Below are 16,055 nucleotides of genomic sequence, written 5' to 3' on the forward strand. Positions count from 1 at the left end.
TGATTAAAATTGTCTTTTTACTAATCAAGATTGACTTTTTTCAGGATAAACATTATTTTCTTACTGATCATTTTTTTAATACTGTTTTTTTTTTACTGATGGAAATCGATTTTTTATCTGCTAAATTATGTAAATTTTTTACTGATTGAAATTACGTTTTTTACTGACCAACATTTTATTACTTTCCTGATTAAAATGAAGAAAATGCAGATTTCTTGACCACGATTGATATTTTCCTTGTTAAATTTAGTTTTTTGATGATCTTGTTTTCTTTTTTAATATCGCTGACAGAAATTGACTTGTTTACTGATGAAAATTAATTTTTTTGGCTATATTTGAATTTTTACTAATCGAAATCTCATTTTCTACTGATCTTTTTACTGACGAAAATTGATTTTTCACTTGTTTTGGCAGAAAAATGAGGCGACATAAATCGTTCGGATGTCAATTTATGACAGAGTCTATCCGAAAATTACGACTTTAGGGGAAAGCGAGCTACTTTTGGACGACACAAACTTCGAACAACTCATTTTTTTCAATATGATTTTTATTAGTCTGACCTATTAAAATATTATATTTTAAAAGTTAGTCAAATTCATTAGGAACATAGAAAAAAATGAATTGTTCGAATTTCTGCTACACACTGAGAGAAATCCGAAAAAGTCAAAATAACATTCCGAAAACGTTTATTTTACTCTGCAGTATTGATCCGAAATCGGTGTGAATATTACCCTTTTTAGGTGTATTATGTTTTCATGTTGATTTTACCCTCAAAAGATGTAAAATTAACATTAAAAAATGTTAATATATTTTTACACCCGAAAAGTGTTAAAGTTATGACGAAAAAAAGTTAATTGTAGCCTCATTTTTTTCTCAGTGCAGGAATAGACACTGCGCCAACTCAAAAATTAAGCTTCACCCAAAAGTAATTAGTTTTTTTTTTTTAAGATTTTCAGTTGATAACATTAAGAGAAAGACAAACAAGATCTTTCTTCATTTTTTTTTTCAAATTTTCAATTTTAACCAAAAATAAAATTCTTGGCTTCTATCGAGGATTGAACTAGGAATCCCTAGATTAGGGTGAAGATTATCAGTTTGGGTATCATTCGCTCTGTCTGACAAATTTTGATAAATTAAGAGTCTCTATACATATTGGCAGAAATTTTCGTTAAGAGATTCTCTCCTGTAAAGGGAAAGTGTAGATGCGGACACACCTTGTGAAGCCCCGCCTACTTGTTTATATGATCCATACCCACAACTTTTGAACTTTTATTTGCTTTCTTATCGTAAGACCTTTTTGGGGCTATAAATTGCAGCTAATTTCGACAAATTTCGGGAGAAGTAGGGGAAAGTGCTCTACCTTCGAACGTTCATGCCTTCGAACAATGTGAATTTCTTTGGTTTTCCGTAAGAGATTTACACAAAATTATCACGGAATTATCAACAATTGATGATAAGCCAACTAATATTTAATAGAAATGTGTAAGTCTCTTAGGAAAACTAAAAGAAAATTCACATTATTCGAAAACATGAACGTTCGAAGGGAGAGTACTTTCCCCTAACATTATTTTCGTTCTACATGTAAATAGGGGAAAGTACTCTCCCTTCGAACGTTCATGCCTTCGAATAATGTGATTTTTCTTTAAGTTTTCCTAAGAGACTTACACATTTCTATTAAATATTAGTTGGCTTATCATCAATTGTTGATAATTCCGTGATAATTTAGTGTAAATCTCTTCCGAAAACCAAAATAAAATCATCTTATTCGAAGGCATGAACGTTCGAAGGGACAGAACTTTCCCCTACTGTTGGGGGCGTGGCCAATAGTATAAATGGGCGTGAAACTTCGGGAATAAATCTTACCGGTATTGCACTATTTTATTAATGCAGATTCAAGATGCTAAAGCCTACCAACTTTAGTTGGATATAAATAAAAAAAAGGGGCGTGACTAATAATTTTGGTATGCCGAATTTTTCAAATATATTAATACTATTATTTTGGTTTTTACTCCCACAACTGATAGCAAATTTTGTCGTATAACCAAAGAAGGCATTCTGTGGGAAATGAACAAAAACACTCAAGATATTCACCAATGATAATAAAATCGATTATCTTGCATAACACAGCAATTACATCCAATAATGAATGGGCATTTCTCTATCATCAAATAAAATCAATTGAACTAAATTCAAAAATTGCATAACTCTCACGAAAGTGTTTAAATGTATTTTCGCATGAGTCACACAAATTCCTTAAATAATTCTTTAAAGAATTGTGAACCCAAAAGGGAATCACCACGGCGAGCTTTTGAGTTAAAGCTTAAGTGAGTCAGTGTTATATGACCTGATTAGAGTGATGATTAATTAAAAAAAAAAGCAAACAAACCTGAGTCAATTGTTCTGTTGTGGTCAGGAGTCTGGCCAAGGGTCCACAGCAGACGGGAAGAGTCTCCAGCAGAGTTGGTCTTGAATGTGTTAGTAGTGGCTTCATGTACCTGCAACGTGAACAACCAAAAGATTGTGGATCACTAATATTTTTCCTAACTCACGAACTAGATCACAAGAACTCAGAGTTTGCCCGGTAAAAAAAAAATCGATAGAGTATTGCAATAATAAAAAGTCCGATAAGAGGCTCGCGTTCGAGGGCCCTCAATCAGGTGCTCCCGAACTTAGCAAATTCATTTTTTTTTCGTTTATTATCTCTCACACAAACTCACAATGATCGTTGAACTTGAATTTTTATGATAAAATTTTCACACTACATTTTCCCTCCGGACTGTGATTTACGAGGAAAGAGCAGGAGGGATCCAAGAGGATTAACATCGAGCTTAGAGATTGTAGATTTTTTTTCGCGGAAAAAATCCCTCAGGTTTCCCTTCTTCCTCACTCACTATCTTCCCTTTCGCTTTCGGAATCTATAATAGTCTGTTATCTATGTTATCGACCTATTAGATTATTTTTATTCCAACCACATTCCCTCTTTTGAGCATTTTATTGGGTAATTTTTATGGTTTTTCCGCAACTTCGTATCCTTGATCCACGATAAAAAAAATAACACAAATACAAACACGGAATTCGAGCAGTAATGTGAAAAATTTTTACGTCTTTTTAAATCGTGATTAAGTTGTCGCTTTAACCTATTGGACTAATAAGTCTTCAAAAAAAATAAAAAAAAAACAGAGGAGAGTCTGGAATCAACTGATACAAATATTTTGGGAAATTTAGTTATTTCCTGGAAATAATCGCAATTAATATGCAAAGCTTTAGAAGAAACTGTTAGAATTTTTTTCGGAGTTTTTATTAAAGTACGTTGTGAACTTCAACGACATAATTTCCACTGAAATTTCCGGGAAATGGGTGATTTTATTTCAACAAGAGGCCGATGCAAACGTACAAGAAACTGCTAGAAAGAAGATTTCTTGGAGTTCTATTTGAGCTTAAAGTCCACCAGTGTTATTCCTGCGACAATTACGATAATTGGCTAATTTTATTTAAATAAAAGACGTATTTAAAAATACGAGAAACTGCTAGAAATCAGAATTTCAGAGTTTTATTGTAGTGCGCTAAAATTCCACCAGTGTAATTCTCGTGAAATCCGTAATTCGCTAGTTTTATTACAACAAGGGACCCGAAAGCACAAGAAACTGCTAGAAAAAGGAATTTTCGGAGTTTTATTGTAGTGCGCTAAATATCCACCAGAGTAATTTCTGTAAAAGTTCCCGTAAGTGGGTAATTTTATTTCAACTAGCATCCCTTAGAATCCATACAAAAGTACAAGAAACTGGTGGAAAGAAGAAGAAATTTCCTCAGGTAGTTATTTTGAATTCAAAAAGGCACTTATGAAAAAGGCACAAGAAACTGCTAGAAATAAGATTTTTCGAAGTTTTATTGTAGTGTAATTCAGTGCAATTCCTGTAAGTGGATTATTTTATTTCAACTATCACTCCTTACGAAGTACAATAAATTGCTAGAATGAAGAATTTTCTGAATTTTATTGCAATGCACTTGAAGTCCACTAATACAATTTCTGCGAGAATTTTCACAAGTAGCTAAATTTATTTTTATGAGTTTTATTGCAGTGAGCTAGAAATCCAACAGTGTAATTTCCGCAAAATTAACTGACTTAGCGCAATTAACTGACTCAAAATAGATTCAAAAAATAGATGGTAATATAAGTAATACAATGTAAGTTGGCTTTATTAGGCTCAGTGAGGGTCAGTATAAATGCAAAGCCTTAATTAAATCTCGAAGAATGAATGCCTTGCCATGGTGTCACATATAAGATCTTGCCTCCCACTTGCATTTGCCAACTTCGAATACTGTTGGCATGCAAAGTTGGCAGACATGAAAACTACTCGAAAACTGCCCGATACACAGTTGGCACGCATGGAAAACTGCTCGAATTGCTTCTCAGATGGTTCAGAAAACAATTAATATGAACAGTAATATCTTATTGTACGTATTACTCCACTAGAGTGCACGCTTTCTAATTCAGATGATGTAAATTTATTGTTTAAGATTAGGTACGTTCTGAGAAGGAATCGGTGCCGCTCAGAATCTATAATGCCAATCCTAATACTAATGGGCAATTTTACTGGTAGGAATAACCTACTTGAAGCAATTTCTCTTAAGTGCCATTAAGGACAGCCAGAAAAATGAGGTTGAGTACCAATACGCCTAGAGATCAGTATCATCATAATTTGACGTCATAATTTGAAATCTATATGAGATGCTCCCAAATATACACTGAATTTGAGTGTTCCCATTTTTGCATCGATAGAAGATTATAAAAAAATGTTTATATTCATTTGACTGAAAGTTTATCTTTCAATATGTTGGGTAATGTGGATCACTTTTTGCCCAATTGTCAAAAGATCATAATTTATCGCATAAGAAATGTTTATATCACTTTGGTCAAAAATGTGACCCTGAGAAATTCCTAGCAGCATAAAATCATAAATATTACGAATAGATATCCGATAAAAAACAAAGATGGAGAGCAAGGAGAGCAATCATATGAAAATCGAGTAACAATAAAAAGAAGAGAGAATAAAGTGGATATCGAAGAAGACGTCTTTATTTTCACCCAATCATAATTAATAGTTCGAATTTTCGAACTAAATTTTTAGACAAGGCGGGTAAAAGGCGATATTTTTCCTTTGAAGATTTTTTTTAGTACATGACTGCTCTTATATTAATCGACTTTTCTTTGTGTTCGTTCTTGTCTCAATTGTTTCCCCAGTCCTCGTTCCGGATCAAAACCATTAAACAATCATGACAAGAACCAAAACAAAGATAAGTTGAGTACGCAGAAGCACATAAGAACAGCCATGTACTAAAAACGTGTTCATGAGAAAGAATTCCCCCTTTCATTTTTCATTGAAATAGCACCATTACTCAAATGATTACGAAGGGAACTACAATGGAATTTTTCCCAAAACAAACCCAGAACAGATACATTACACTCGGGACGTTTCGAAATTCGAATACGAAATACTTCGACCACCATGCGGAGTAAAAGAGAAGTAAAAATATCTTCTCTGGGCTCAAACAGAAGTAGATTTTGATTCTCCAGTAGTGTCTTGGATAAAATGTAAATGGAACTCTATTTGCACAAAAATTCGTTGATGTTCGAAGAATTCAAATTCAATTTCAAATTTTCATACTAAATTTTCGAACAAAGTGGGGAAAATTTATCTAATATCACACTAAAAAGCTGGCAAAAGAGTTACTCAGTGATTAAATGCCGGGACAAGAACAGTAAACATGGTTGTTCTGTTTTTTTCCTCACAACAATGTGAAGACCGACACATTTTGACACTTGAGCACTTCGAAATTCGAATAGGATGTAACTTCCGCCACCTTGCGGAACTATCAAGAAGTAAGAAAGTCTCTTTTTTGGATCTTCAAATAGATTTTCGAATTTTTCAAGATCTACTTCTTTACGGAAAGACTACATGAATTTTTTGGCACTTTCGTATAAAAAAAGTCAGTTTGAAAATTCGAAATTCGGTTTTAATTTTTCGAACACCAACGACATTTTAGCCAAGACACATTTGGAGAATTAAACTGTGACTGTGAGCGCAACGAATATGTGCTAAAATTTATAAAGTTTTTAGAACACCTTAGTGGCTCTCTTAATTCATTTTGTAACGCTTTTAGGGATTTCCAGCAAGAAAAGACTTTGCGGCTACTTTTCTTTGCCAAGATTAATCCAAGCAAAATATTTTTACAGACAAAAATATTAAGTGAATTTGGTGTTATCACCTGAATTACTCACACTGTCCCTCTCACGGTGTTTTCCACCGTGAGGCGACTCACCTGATAATCAAGGTACAGATAGTTTGTATCTGCCCACCCACCCTCTAACTAGCAGCCCATATATCAACAGCTGCTTCCGCGGACTTCAATTCAGTCGACACTGTGAAATTGTCAAATGCGAATCGGACGCGCAGGAATTGTGGTCAGAACACTCTTCAACCGTCAAACCCTATTGGATTGGATTTTATAGTGAAAAAGGTGGAAAAGTGATTGGAAAAAAACATGCCAATTGTGTGTGAAAATATCCCAAGGATAACATACGGGAAGAGTTTGATATTCAATCGTTTCCTGGACTTTAAACGTGTTCTACCCTTAGCACGTCCCCTTGAACCATGTACAGCCAATTGGCAAATGAAACCTTGCCTCCTTCCTGCAATGTACAGCGAATGGGCAGATGATATTCTCAACTTTAAAGTGCGCAAAGATGATGTGTTTGTGGTGACATTCCCAAAGTGTGGCACCACCTGGACCCAGGAAATGGTCTGGATGATTGGAAATGATTTGGATTTTGAGCGTGGTCGAAAGATTCCCCTTCCCGAACGTTTTCCCCAAATAGAATTATCTTCTGTGGCAGTCATTAGCAAAACCAATTCAGTGAGACAATGTGATGATCTCAAGGGACGGAGATACATCAAATCCCACCTTCCAGCCCATCTACTGCCCACAGAAATCTGGACAGTTAAACCAAAAGTAATCTACTGCACGAGAAATCCCAAAGATGCTGCCATCTCCAATTATCACTTTATGTCCAGGATGCAAGGATGGAAAGCTAATTTTAATGACATGATGGAAGCCTTCATGGCCAATTCAAGTAAGTTATATCAGACTTTGAACATTTTATAGAAAGCCTTTATCAGTTACAAATTACAAAAGTAATAAAAAAAATCGTGATCAAGATCGCGGTTATCAGGTATTCGGGGCATTCATACTAAAGCAATACAAGTTTGAACAAAAATTTTCAATTGAAATTGTTCTAAAATCTGTACTAAAACTAGGGGGGTGACATTAGTTCTGAAAAATGCCACCAGTTTTAGTGTAAATTTTTTGCTGTTTTCGTACACATTTCACGAGATATCTTCAAAGCTACGTAGGTTGCCAATTTGAGGTTTTCGGTTGCCTCTTCGTTATTAAATTGGCTTTTATTTTGTATTAGTATTTTTTTGCAAATTCATTCTACAATGACAGAAAACAGCTAATAAACTCAAAAATTTTTTCGGCGTGCTAGAAACCTATGGGAAACATAGGAAATGTCATGCCCCTGACTAAAACTGTAGATGTACTAAAACTTCTTCTAAAATACGTGGATGTTCATTAAATTCACAATCAATTCGTGGACTTTGTACTAAAATTGTTCAATGTTTTTAGAACAGGATCGCAAGATATTTCCCCGACATTCATGATGAATTCACAGCGTTTGTACTAAAAAAATATAGCTACCATTCTTAATTTTTTGCTTGATCTGTACTAAAATACAAATGGTCAAATATTAACTATAAAGTGTTATTGAAAAACAAGTTCTGACATTGTTAGATGCTCCTGAAATTAGTAAACTTTGTACTAAAATTATCGAACATTTGGAAAACTTTTATTCACTTCCACAGATTTGACGTAAGGCCGCGCTAGATGTTTCCGACATTCAATATCGACTTTGCAATAAAATAGAATTGTGAAGAAACTTGTGTTGTTTACACTGAACTATTAGTTCTAAAATCATTTAAAATATACGTATTTAAAATTATAAAGCGAAACTTATACCCTCTGAAATGACATTCATGACTTTTCAATTTTAATTTTTAGCCGAATTAATTTATTGGAAGTTTTTCAAAAAGGATTTGACTTTGCTTAATATGTACTAAAATTGCCAGATATAAGAAAACAATGAAATTTAAGGACTTGTACTAAAAAAAAGTAGATTTCTTTATTAAAAACTTTGTCTTATTTGTTAATAGGTACGGCTAATATTCGAACTGCTAATATTTGATATTTAATAGTTTGATTTACACCGACATTTTGTACTAATATGTTGTACTAAATACTTTGTCGTTTCCACATCCATTCTAATTCCTTCGCTACTAAAGCGGTAAAACTTGTCCTAAAATCAGGATTTTCTTTACTAGAACTTTGCGGAAATTTATGCGAATAACGGCTAATATACGTGGTATTCAATTTTTGAATAGTTTAATTTATACCAATTGTACTAAAATATTCTACTAAAAACCTTTTGTATACACAACACGCATCCATTCTGACTTTTGCTGGATATTCGAGTTATCCGTATATAAAACATAGAATTTGTATTAAAAAAAACATTTACGTATTTTTATATTTTGTTATAAGGATCGTAAGATTTGTACTAAAAAAGCAAATTGTATGAATTTGATTACTATAACTTAAAACTCGTGTATCTTTATCCCAAAATTTCTAGTTTTCTCAAAACGTTTCAATGTAAAACTAAATTATATTCACGCCAATTGCATTTAAATTTCAGAACTTGTACTAAAAACCGTGTAATAGTTGTATTATCATATAAAAACGGCAAAATTTATACTAAATCGAATGATGAAATTTCACTTTTCATGAAAAAAAAAAATTCGTGCTGAAACTGTAATTATAATTTGAAAATTGTACTAAATGCTGAAAAGTTGTACTAAAGTCCATACAGTTGCATGATTCCAATTAAATAATTTTTGTTAACTAAAATTAATCTCTTGGAAAAAATATTTGCACTAAAGTTGTATTTGATTCGCATAACCTGTACTAAAGTTTGTACTAAAAGAGTTTAGTACTCGCGGTACTTAGGCAAAAAAAACTCAAAATTTTTAGATTCTGAAGACTTTTTAAACTAACATCCCGTTTTTATCTTCCTTCTCAGCTATCTACGCTCCATTCCACAGCCATGTCTTGGACTTCTGGAGCATGAGACATGAGGAGAATGTCCTCTTCTTAACATACGAGGAAATGAAGAAAGATCTGCCAGCTGTTATAGCCAAGACAGCAAAATTCATGGGAAAATCCCTAACAGAAGACCAAATAACTCGTCTCAGTCACCATTTGTCTTTTGACTCAATGAAGAAGAACAAGTCAATCAGTGAGACACCCCTCAAGAGATCAGTGCCATTCTTCAAGTACAAACTCCTCCGGAAAGGCGAAAGTGGGACATTTAAGAAGGAAATGACTCCCGAACTCATTGAACGTTTTGACAAATGGAGTTTAGATCAACTCGGTGATTCAGACTTTAGATTCTCAATGTGATTCCCAAAAAAAAAAGAAGAAAAAATTGACTTTCTTTCGTATTTATCGAAAGATTCATCAAACTCTCCTTCGTATTTTTGTCTTTTTTTTAAATCGTTTTAAGGTTCATTAGGATCAATCTTAACTTAAGAGAGCCCTATTTATAATTGTATATAGATAGCTTTTAAGTCGATAAATTTTTCTTTATATTTTGTAAATAAATTAAAAAAAATATTCAATTGCCTGAGTCAAAGACTTTTTTTTAATACCCCTGACTTTGAGCCCATTTCCTTATCAATGAAATCCACAAATCGGTTGTTCCCACGCTTTAGCAAAAAAGCGCAAATCATTTAATAAGTCCACGTGATTCATGGACATTTTTCTTTGCTGGCTCAGGAGCTGTAAACCTATTACGAGCAATAAAAAAAACGTTGTGATAAGCTTGAGCAAGCTTATGGGAGCTGTGATTCTTTAACCGGGAATTCGGTTAGTATAAAAGCTTCATAAAAATTTAAATTAAAAAAACCTTTTTGTCCGACGTAAGTTACCTTTGAGTCTAATTCGGAAGGTCTAGCTTCGAAGCTCTATTTAGAACTTGATTTTGGAAGTCCAACTTCAAAGCTCAATTTTCTCCGAACTTGATTTAGAAAAATCCAATTTCAAAGCTTAATATTTTTCGAACTTGATTTAGAAAGCCAAAATTCAAAGTTTAATATTTCTTAGAACCTTTTTTGAGAAGGCTAAACTTCAAAGCTTAATTTTCTTTAATCTTGCTTCAAAAGTTCCAACGTTAAAGCTTAATTTTCTTCGAACTTGGTTTAGACGGCCAAATTTCAAAGCTCAATTTTTATCGAAAATTATTTAAAAAGCCGAATTTCAAATCTCAATTTTCTTCGAACCCGGTTCAGAATATCCAATTTTAAAGCTTTTTTTAAACTGGTTTAGAGTGTCCAATTTCAAAAATCAATCTTCTTTGAACTTGGTTGTAAAAGCCCAACTTCAAAGCTTAATTTTCTTCGAACTTGATTTAGAAAGTCAAACTTCAAAGCTTAATATTTTTTCGAACTTGGATGAGACAGCCCAACTTGAAAGCTTAATTTTCTTTGAATTTGCTTTAGAAAAAGACTATCTTCAAAGCTTAATACTTCTTGGGACTTGGAAGGCCAAATTTCAAAGCTCAATTTTTTCGAACTTGATTTAGAAAGCCGAACTTCAAAGCTCAATTTTTTCTAACCCGGTCCGGAATATCCATCTTCAAAGCTTAATTTCTTTGAATTTGGTTAAGAAGGTACAATTTCGAAACTCAAAATTCTTCGAATTTCGTTCAGAAGGTTCATCTTTAAAACTCAATTATCTTCGAACTTGGTTTAGGTTTCGAAGGTCCATCTTCAAAGCTTACTTTCTTCGAATTTGTTTAGACGGCCCAGCTTCAAAGCTTAATTTTTTGAATTTGGCTTAGTTCAAAATTCTTCGAATTTCGTTTAGAAGGTCCAACATCACAGCTCAATTTTCTTCGAACTTGGTTGAGAAAGCCTAACTTCAAGGCTTAATTTTCTTCGAACTTTATTTACAAAGTCAAACTTGTAAGCTCAATTTTCTTCAAAACTCAAATATGTTTTAGAACTTGATTGACAAGGCCAAACTTCAAAGGTTAGTTTTTTCGAACTTGGTTTGGAAAGCCCTACTTCGAAGTATAATTTTCTTCGAACTTGGTTAAGTAAGTCCAACTTCAAAGCTTAAAATCTCGTCGAATTTGGTTTAGAAGGGCCAACTAGGTAGTGCGAGCTAGGTATATTTCGAAAACAGATAAATGGATTTTAAAGTATGGCGAAGTCACTTTGAGTTCACTAAAATCACTCTTTTGTACTAAAATCACTTTTTTTTGTACTAAAATCACTCTTTTGTACTAAAATCACTCTTTTGTACTAAAATCACTCTTTTGTACTAAAATCACTATTTTGTACTAAAATCACTCTTTTGTACTAAAATCACTCTTTTGTACTAAAATCACTCTTTTGTACTAAAATCACTCTTTTGTACTAAAATCACTCTTTTGTACTAAAATGGTCAATGATTGATTAATTTCAGAATCAAGGATATTTTAAACATTATTCCCTATAAAGTTCAAGTCAATTCAATTTGACTGACCCAACCTCCTGATTGCAATGGCTGTGATTATGAAGAAATCACAGTTGAAAAATATATTCCCCATATGACTCATTCACATGATATTTGAGCACAATCAAAATTCACTTCCCACCCCGTGCTTCCTTATCACTGATATCTCCCTCTCTCTATAGCCCATGATTGAAGATGATGGCTATCTAGAGGTGTGCCTACTTGAAGCATTTACCTGATAATCGAACAGAAATAGCCCCCCCAATATAACACTTTTATATCAAAATCCAGTCACAATCTCTCACTCAAAAGTCCCCCCTTCACTCACATCACAAATTAATGATGATTAATTGGCAATTGCAATAAATTCTTACCTTGTATCGAAATTGCCCCATATTCTTGCCAAAAATGCCTTATCATGACTCTTCTTCGGATCACCAGAACTTTGACCAGCTCCTCCAGTCCCATCGGCTTCTGCACCTTCGATCTCCTGCGCACATAAAAAAAAGAACATACGCATCACTCTAACCTGTTACATCACGCATAATTCCTTATCATAATCATGCTAAAATCTTATCAGGCAAAAATTACAAGTAAAAAAATCAAACGCAAAAATGTAGATGAATTAGATGTGAAGAAAATTCTGTGTGAAGAAAAGGATTTTTTTTTCTTTGGAAAAAAGAGGTGTTGAAAATCTTCAGCTGAATGTTCAAACAAAGAAATAGCGTCAGAAACCTTCACTGGAAAATTCAGGTAAGTAGTATCAGACTTTAAACATTTTGTAGCAATCTTTTATCAGTTACAAATGGCTAAAAGAATAAAAAAAGCGGGATTAAACTTGATATTATGAGGTATTCGTGTTAGTACTCAAACCGTATTAACTTGTACTAAAATTTTGAATTCAAAAACAAAAGGGACAGATAATCCTAACCGGCTTATGTAGGTGAGATTCTTAACGTGAGCTAACTCGGAGTGCATGCAAATTCGATTTAGAGCTGAAGTTTTGGGAGACGCCATTCAGTTATCTTGAATCAAATTCGTGAAATTATACAAATTTTGTATGTTGCGAGCGCAACATATTTAAATTTAAAACTGTGGAGTGTGTTGCCCTGCTGAGGCGACGAGGGCGCTAGCGACGAGGAGAGGAGGTAGAAAAATCAGCAGCAGCTGATGAGTAAAAGAGCGCCAATCGGCCTCTTTCACCACTGACCGCCGAGGAGGCAACATCAATCACCTCGCCCATCTCCACCAGCCCAATCCCCAGCAGCAACACCATCATCACCACCAAGCATTGAAGCCACTGAAGCCACCGGGAGCCCCCAAGAACACCAAGCCCAATGCTGAGCTTTCCGGAGTAACCTCTGCCACATCCACCTCTCCCAAATTCCCATCTCAACCTCCGTGGGAGTGTTCTCACCGGAGAACACAGGGGAGTGTGGGACATAGTCCTTGCCCCGAACGTGGGACCTGAAGGAAGGAAGGAACGGAGGGAATAGAAGGGAGGAATAAAAGATTTTTCCCAATATGTATTTAAACCAAAATATCAAGGATTTGGATGAACTGGCACAAAAGTAATATATGGGTGAAATGTAGACCAGAATGTACTCTATAATTTTCCTATAGAACATGATCTCATCGATTACTCAGAAGCCAAGATAATCGAGGTTTTTTGTTTCTTAACTCGTTTTTTCATCCAGAGTTCCCCAAGTAGTCATTTGTTGAACTTCAACTATATCAAAGAATTGTTGTCTTTTGTGGGACTTTCCATTTAAAACCCTATTTTAAGTGTCTTGGTGGAGTAGAGGCAGTCAAATTGGCATCTGAGTGATTTCAAAGCGTTATTATGGGAAAAATCAATTTTTTCACACTTAAACGGCAAAATCGGAGTGATAGCGTAGTCTGAGCGGAAAATGATGTATGGACGAAATGTAGAGACAAATGTGCTCTACAATTATGTCAAAGTAATCATCAAAATCGGTTCAGCGACAGTCGAGATAATTGAGGTTATGTGATATTGAAATTGGTTTTTCGACTGTGGCGCCCCTGGTGTTGGTCCCACGAAGTTCAAATATTCTAGAAAGTTGTAGAATTTGGTGAGATCTTTCGTTTAAGCCCTCATTCATCAAAATCGGTCACAAAGAACCGGAGATATGATTTTTTGAATTTCGTGAACTTTGACCCCTCATATCTCCGGTTCTGTTTTAACCACAGCGCGCATTTGCACCATTTTGGAAACGCCCTAGACTTGGACTACAACATACTAAAATTTCATTAACTTGCACAATGCCGTTTTTGAGAAAAGTGACTTTGAATTTCGATGAATTTTGACGCTATCACAGCGCCACCTGTGGTGACTTTTTGAACTTCCATCTGAAAGTGCTCATCGAGACGAAACCAAAAAGGTAAAATTTTGGTCGCTATGTTAGTTAGAACCGGAGATAGAGGCCGGTCAATGTTCGAACTTTGACCCCTTATAGCTCGGGTCAGGGGTTATGGATCGAATTAAGGTTTTTTTTGTTTGATAGGTATAATCAACGGCTACAACATACTAAAATTTCAGCCCGATGCACAATGGAATTTTTGAGTTATTTAACTTTTAAGATTTAAAAATTTTCTTTTTAATAATAGCGCCCCTAGCGGTGGTTTTATGAACTTGCGATGTTAGAAGGGGAAGTGGCATTTCACGAGAGCTTTCCAAAAACCCCTCACTTTTTAAATTCTGACAATTAGAACCGGAGTTATGGCCATTTTAAGAAATTTTTTTTGGACCCTTATAGCTCGGGTCTGGGGGGTCGGGGGACCTTAAGTTTGGTATTGATGGAAAGCTCTAAGGCCCAGCTATAACATACTAAAATTTGAGCCCGCTCGATGCCATAGGGGCGGAGCTATTGAGAAAACAAAAAAAGGGGGGTCTTCAAAATGGCGGAAGGAGGGGTGGGGGGTGGGGGGTCAATGCACCAAGTTGCAATTTTCACCCGATATATAACCTTTGCCGAAAACCGCAAGTCGATATCTTTTTTAGTTTAGGAGCTATTAAGCTCCAAAGAGCGGCCGGCCGGGAACGTAAAATAGCCACATATATATTCGTGATCAGGAAATGACGAAACACATTTTGGCCAAGTTTGAGGTCGATCGGACGACATGAAATTTTGTTAGGATTATAGTAGGTGAGATTGTTAAGAATCTCACCTAAAATATTCAAATGGAAAATTCTTTCCGGTGTTTGTAATAAAATAACACAATAATGTACTAATGGTTAAATATTAGTTTCATTAGTAAAGAATTTTTAGTTTTTGTACTAAAATTCCAGAACGTCTAAAACAGTTTTAAATAAATTGGTACAGTAGAGTTTCGCTATAGGCCATCGCTCTATACTCCACAATTTATCGATCGTTGATTTCAAAATACTGATTTTAAGTTAGGTTATGTTTCTTAGTACGCGACATGAAATGTTGTCATAATTATTTTAATATTTTTTTGCAAACTTTATTGAGTTGTGATAATTGTGATCCATAATGAAGAGAGCGAGGACAAGTACCACAATCGCAAAGAAAGTGGAAGACGTCGAGCAATTTCAATACTAAAAGTCGTTGATAATTTTAAAAAAATGACATCGACTATAGTGCGACCCAAGTGTCAAATCTGGAACCAAATATGGACTATAGCGAGACTCTACTGTAAACTTGTTTAAGAAAAAAAATGGACTGTATTGGCGTCAATCAGAAGATATGTACTAAAGTGGCTAAAATTCATGTTTTGTTCTAAAGTCGTTTGATATTTGCAAGGTCAACATTAAATTTGCAAGCTTTGTACTAAATTTATCGAAATTTTAGAACTGCTATGGAACTCAATCAATTTGTTAAAAATCATTAGATATTTTTAATATTCACGAGAAAGTAGTATTTTAATTTGAAAGGGAATATGTTCTAAAATTATTCGCAATCCTAAAATTAACAATACACTCAGATTATGTACTAAATTTATAAAATTGCTTTTTGAATGTTGAAGAATTAGTTGTAAAATCACCAGATACTCCATACTAAGCTTGCACACTGAATCCGTGAACTTTGTACTAAATTTATAGAAAGTTTTGTGGAAAGTTTAGAACTCTTTCACGCAAGTGGAAACAATTTAAAACGCAAAGGATCTAACATTTACGAGGAAACAATACTGTGATTTGCAAGAAAATAGGGTAAAGTGGCCTGCTTTTGAATGCGGCAGCCTTTGAATGCTTCAATTTTTCTCTTATTTCCCAAAGCTAAAATTCCACTTTGTTAACCGATGTTAATAGAAAATAGTTAATAGTATTAACTATAGTTCACAAAATAGAAATTTCGCTTTGAGAAGTAAGAGTAAAATTGAAACATTCAAAGGCAGACCACTTT

At 34.3% G+C, this 16,055-nt stretch overlaps 2 protein-coding genes across 7 annotated transcripts in view; one reads left to right on the forward strand and one right to left on the reverse strand.

Moving 5' to 3' along the window:
• The window catches only part of LOC129806205 (sodium/hydrogen exchanger 6), a 37,081-nt gene that overhangs the window by 3,297 nt on the left and 17,729 nt on the right, over nucleotides 1-16,055 (reverse strand). For all 6 annotated transcript variants that reach the window (XM_055854621.1, XM_055854619.1, XM_055854620.1 and 3 more), the window contains 2 exons: nucleotides 12,045-12,160; nucleotides 2,387-2,495 (listed from right to left, as the gene is read on the reverse strand). In XM_055854621.1, the coding sequence (XP_055710596.1) occupies nucleotides 2,387-2,495; nucleotides 12,045-12,160 (225 nt within the window). The remainder of the gene's footprint in view (nucleotides 1-2,386; nucleotides 2,496-12,044; nucleotides 12,161-16,055) is intronic.
• LOC129806208 (luciferin sulfotransferase-like) lies at nucleotides 6,409-9,805 on the forward strand. The gene is made up of 2 exons (XM_055854623.1): nucleotides 6,409-7,132; nucleotides 9,194-9,805. The coding sequence occupies exons 1-2, from the start codon at nucleotides 6,544-6,546 to the stop codon at nucleotides 9,571-9,573; spliced, it is 969 nt and encodes a 322-aa protein (XP_055710598.1). The 5' UTR covers nucleotides 6,409-6,543; the 3' UTR covers nucleotides 9,574-9,805.

This window comes from Phlebotomus papatasi, chromosome 3, assembly GCF_024763615.1.
Source record: "Phlebotomus papatasi isolate M1 chromosome 3, Ppap_2.1, whole genome shotgun sequence".
In the NCBI taxonomy this organism is placed as follows: domain Eukaryota; kingdom Metazoa; phylum Arthropoda; class Insecta; order Diptera; family Psychodidae; genus Phlebotomus; species Phlebotomus papatasi.

Bases quoted from the DNA above. Each gene is read 5' to 3' on its own strand.
- LOC129806208 (XM_055854623.1), top strand. From the start codon at position 6,544: ATGCCAATTGTGTGTGAAAATATCCCAAGGATAACATACGGGAAGAGT. The intron at 7,133-9,193 runs GTAAGTTATATC...CTTCCTTCTCAG, and splicing joins AGCCTTCATGGCCAATTCAA to CTATCTACGCTCCATTCCAC.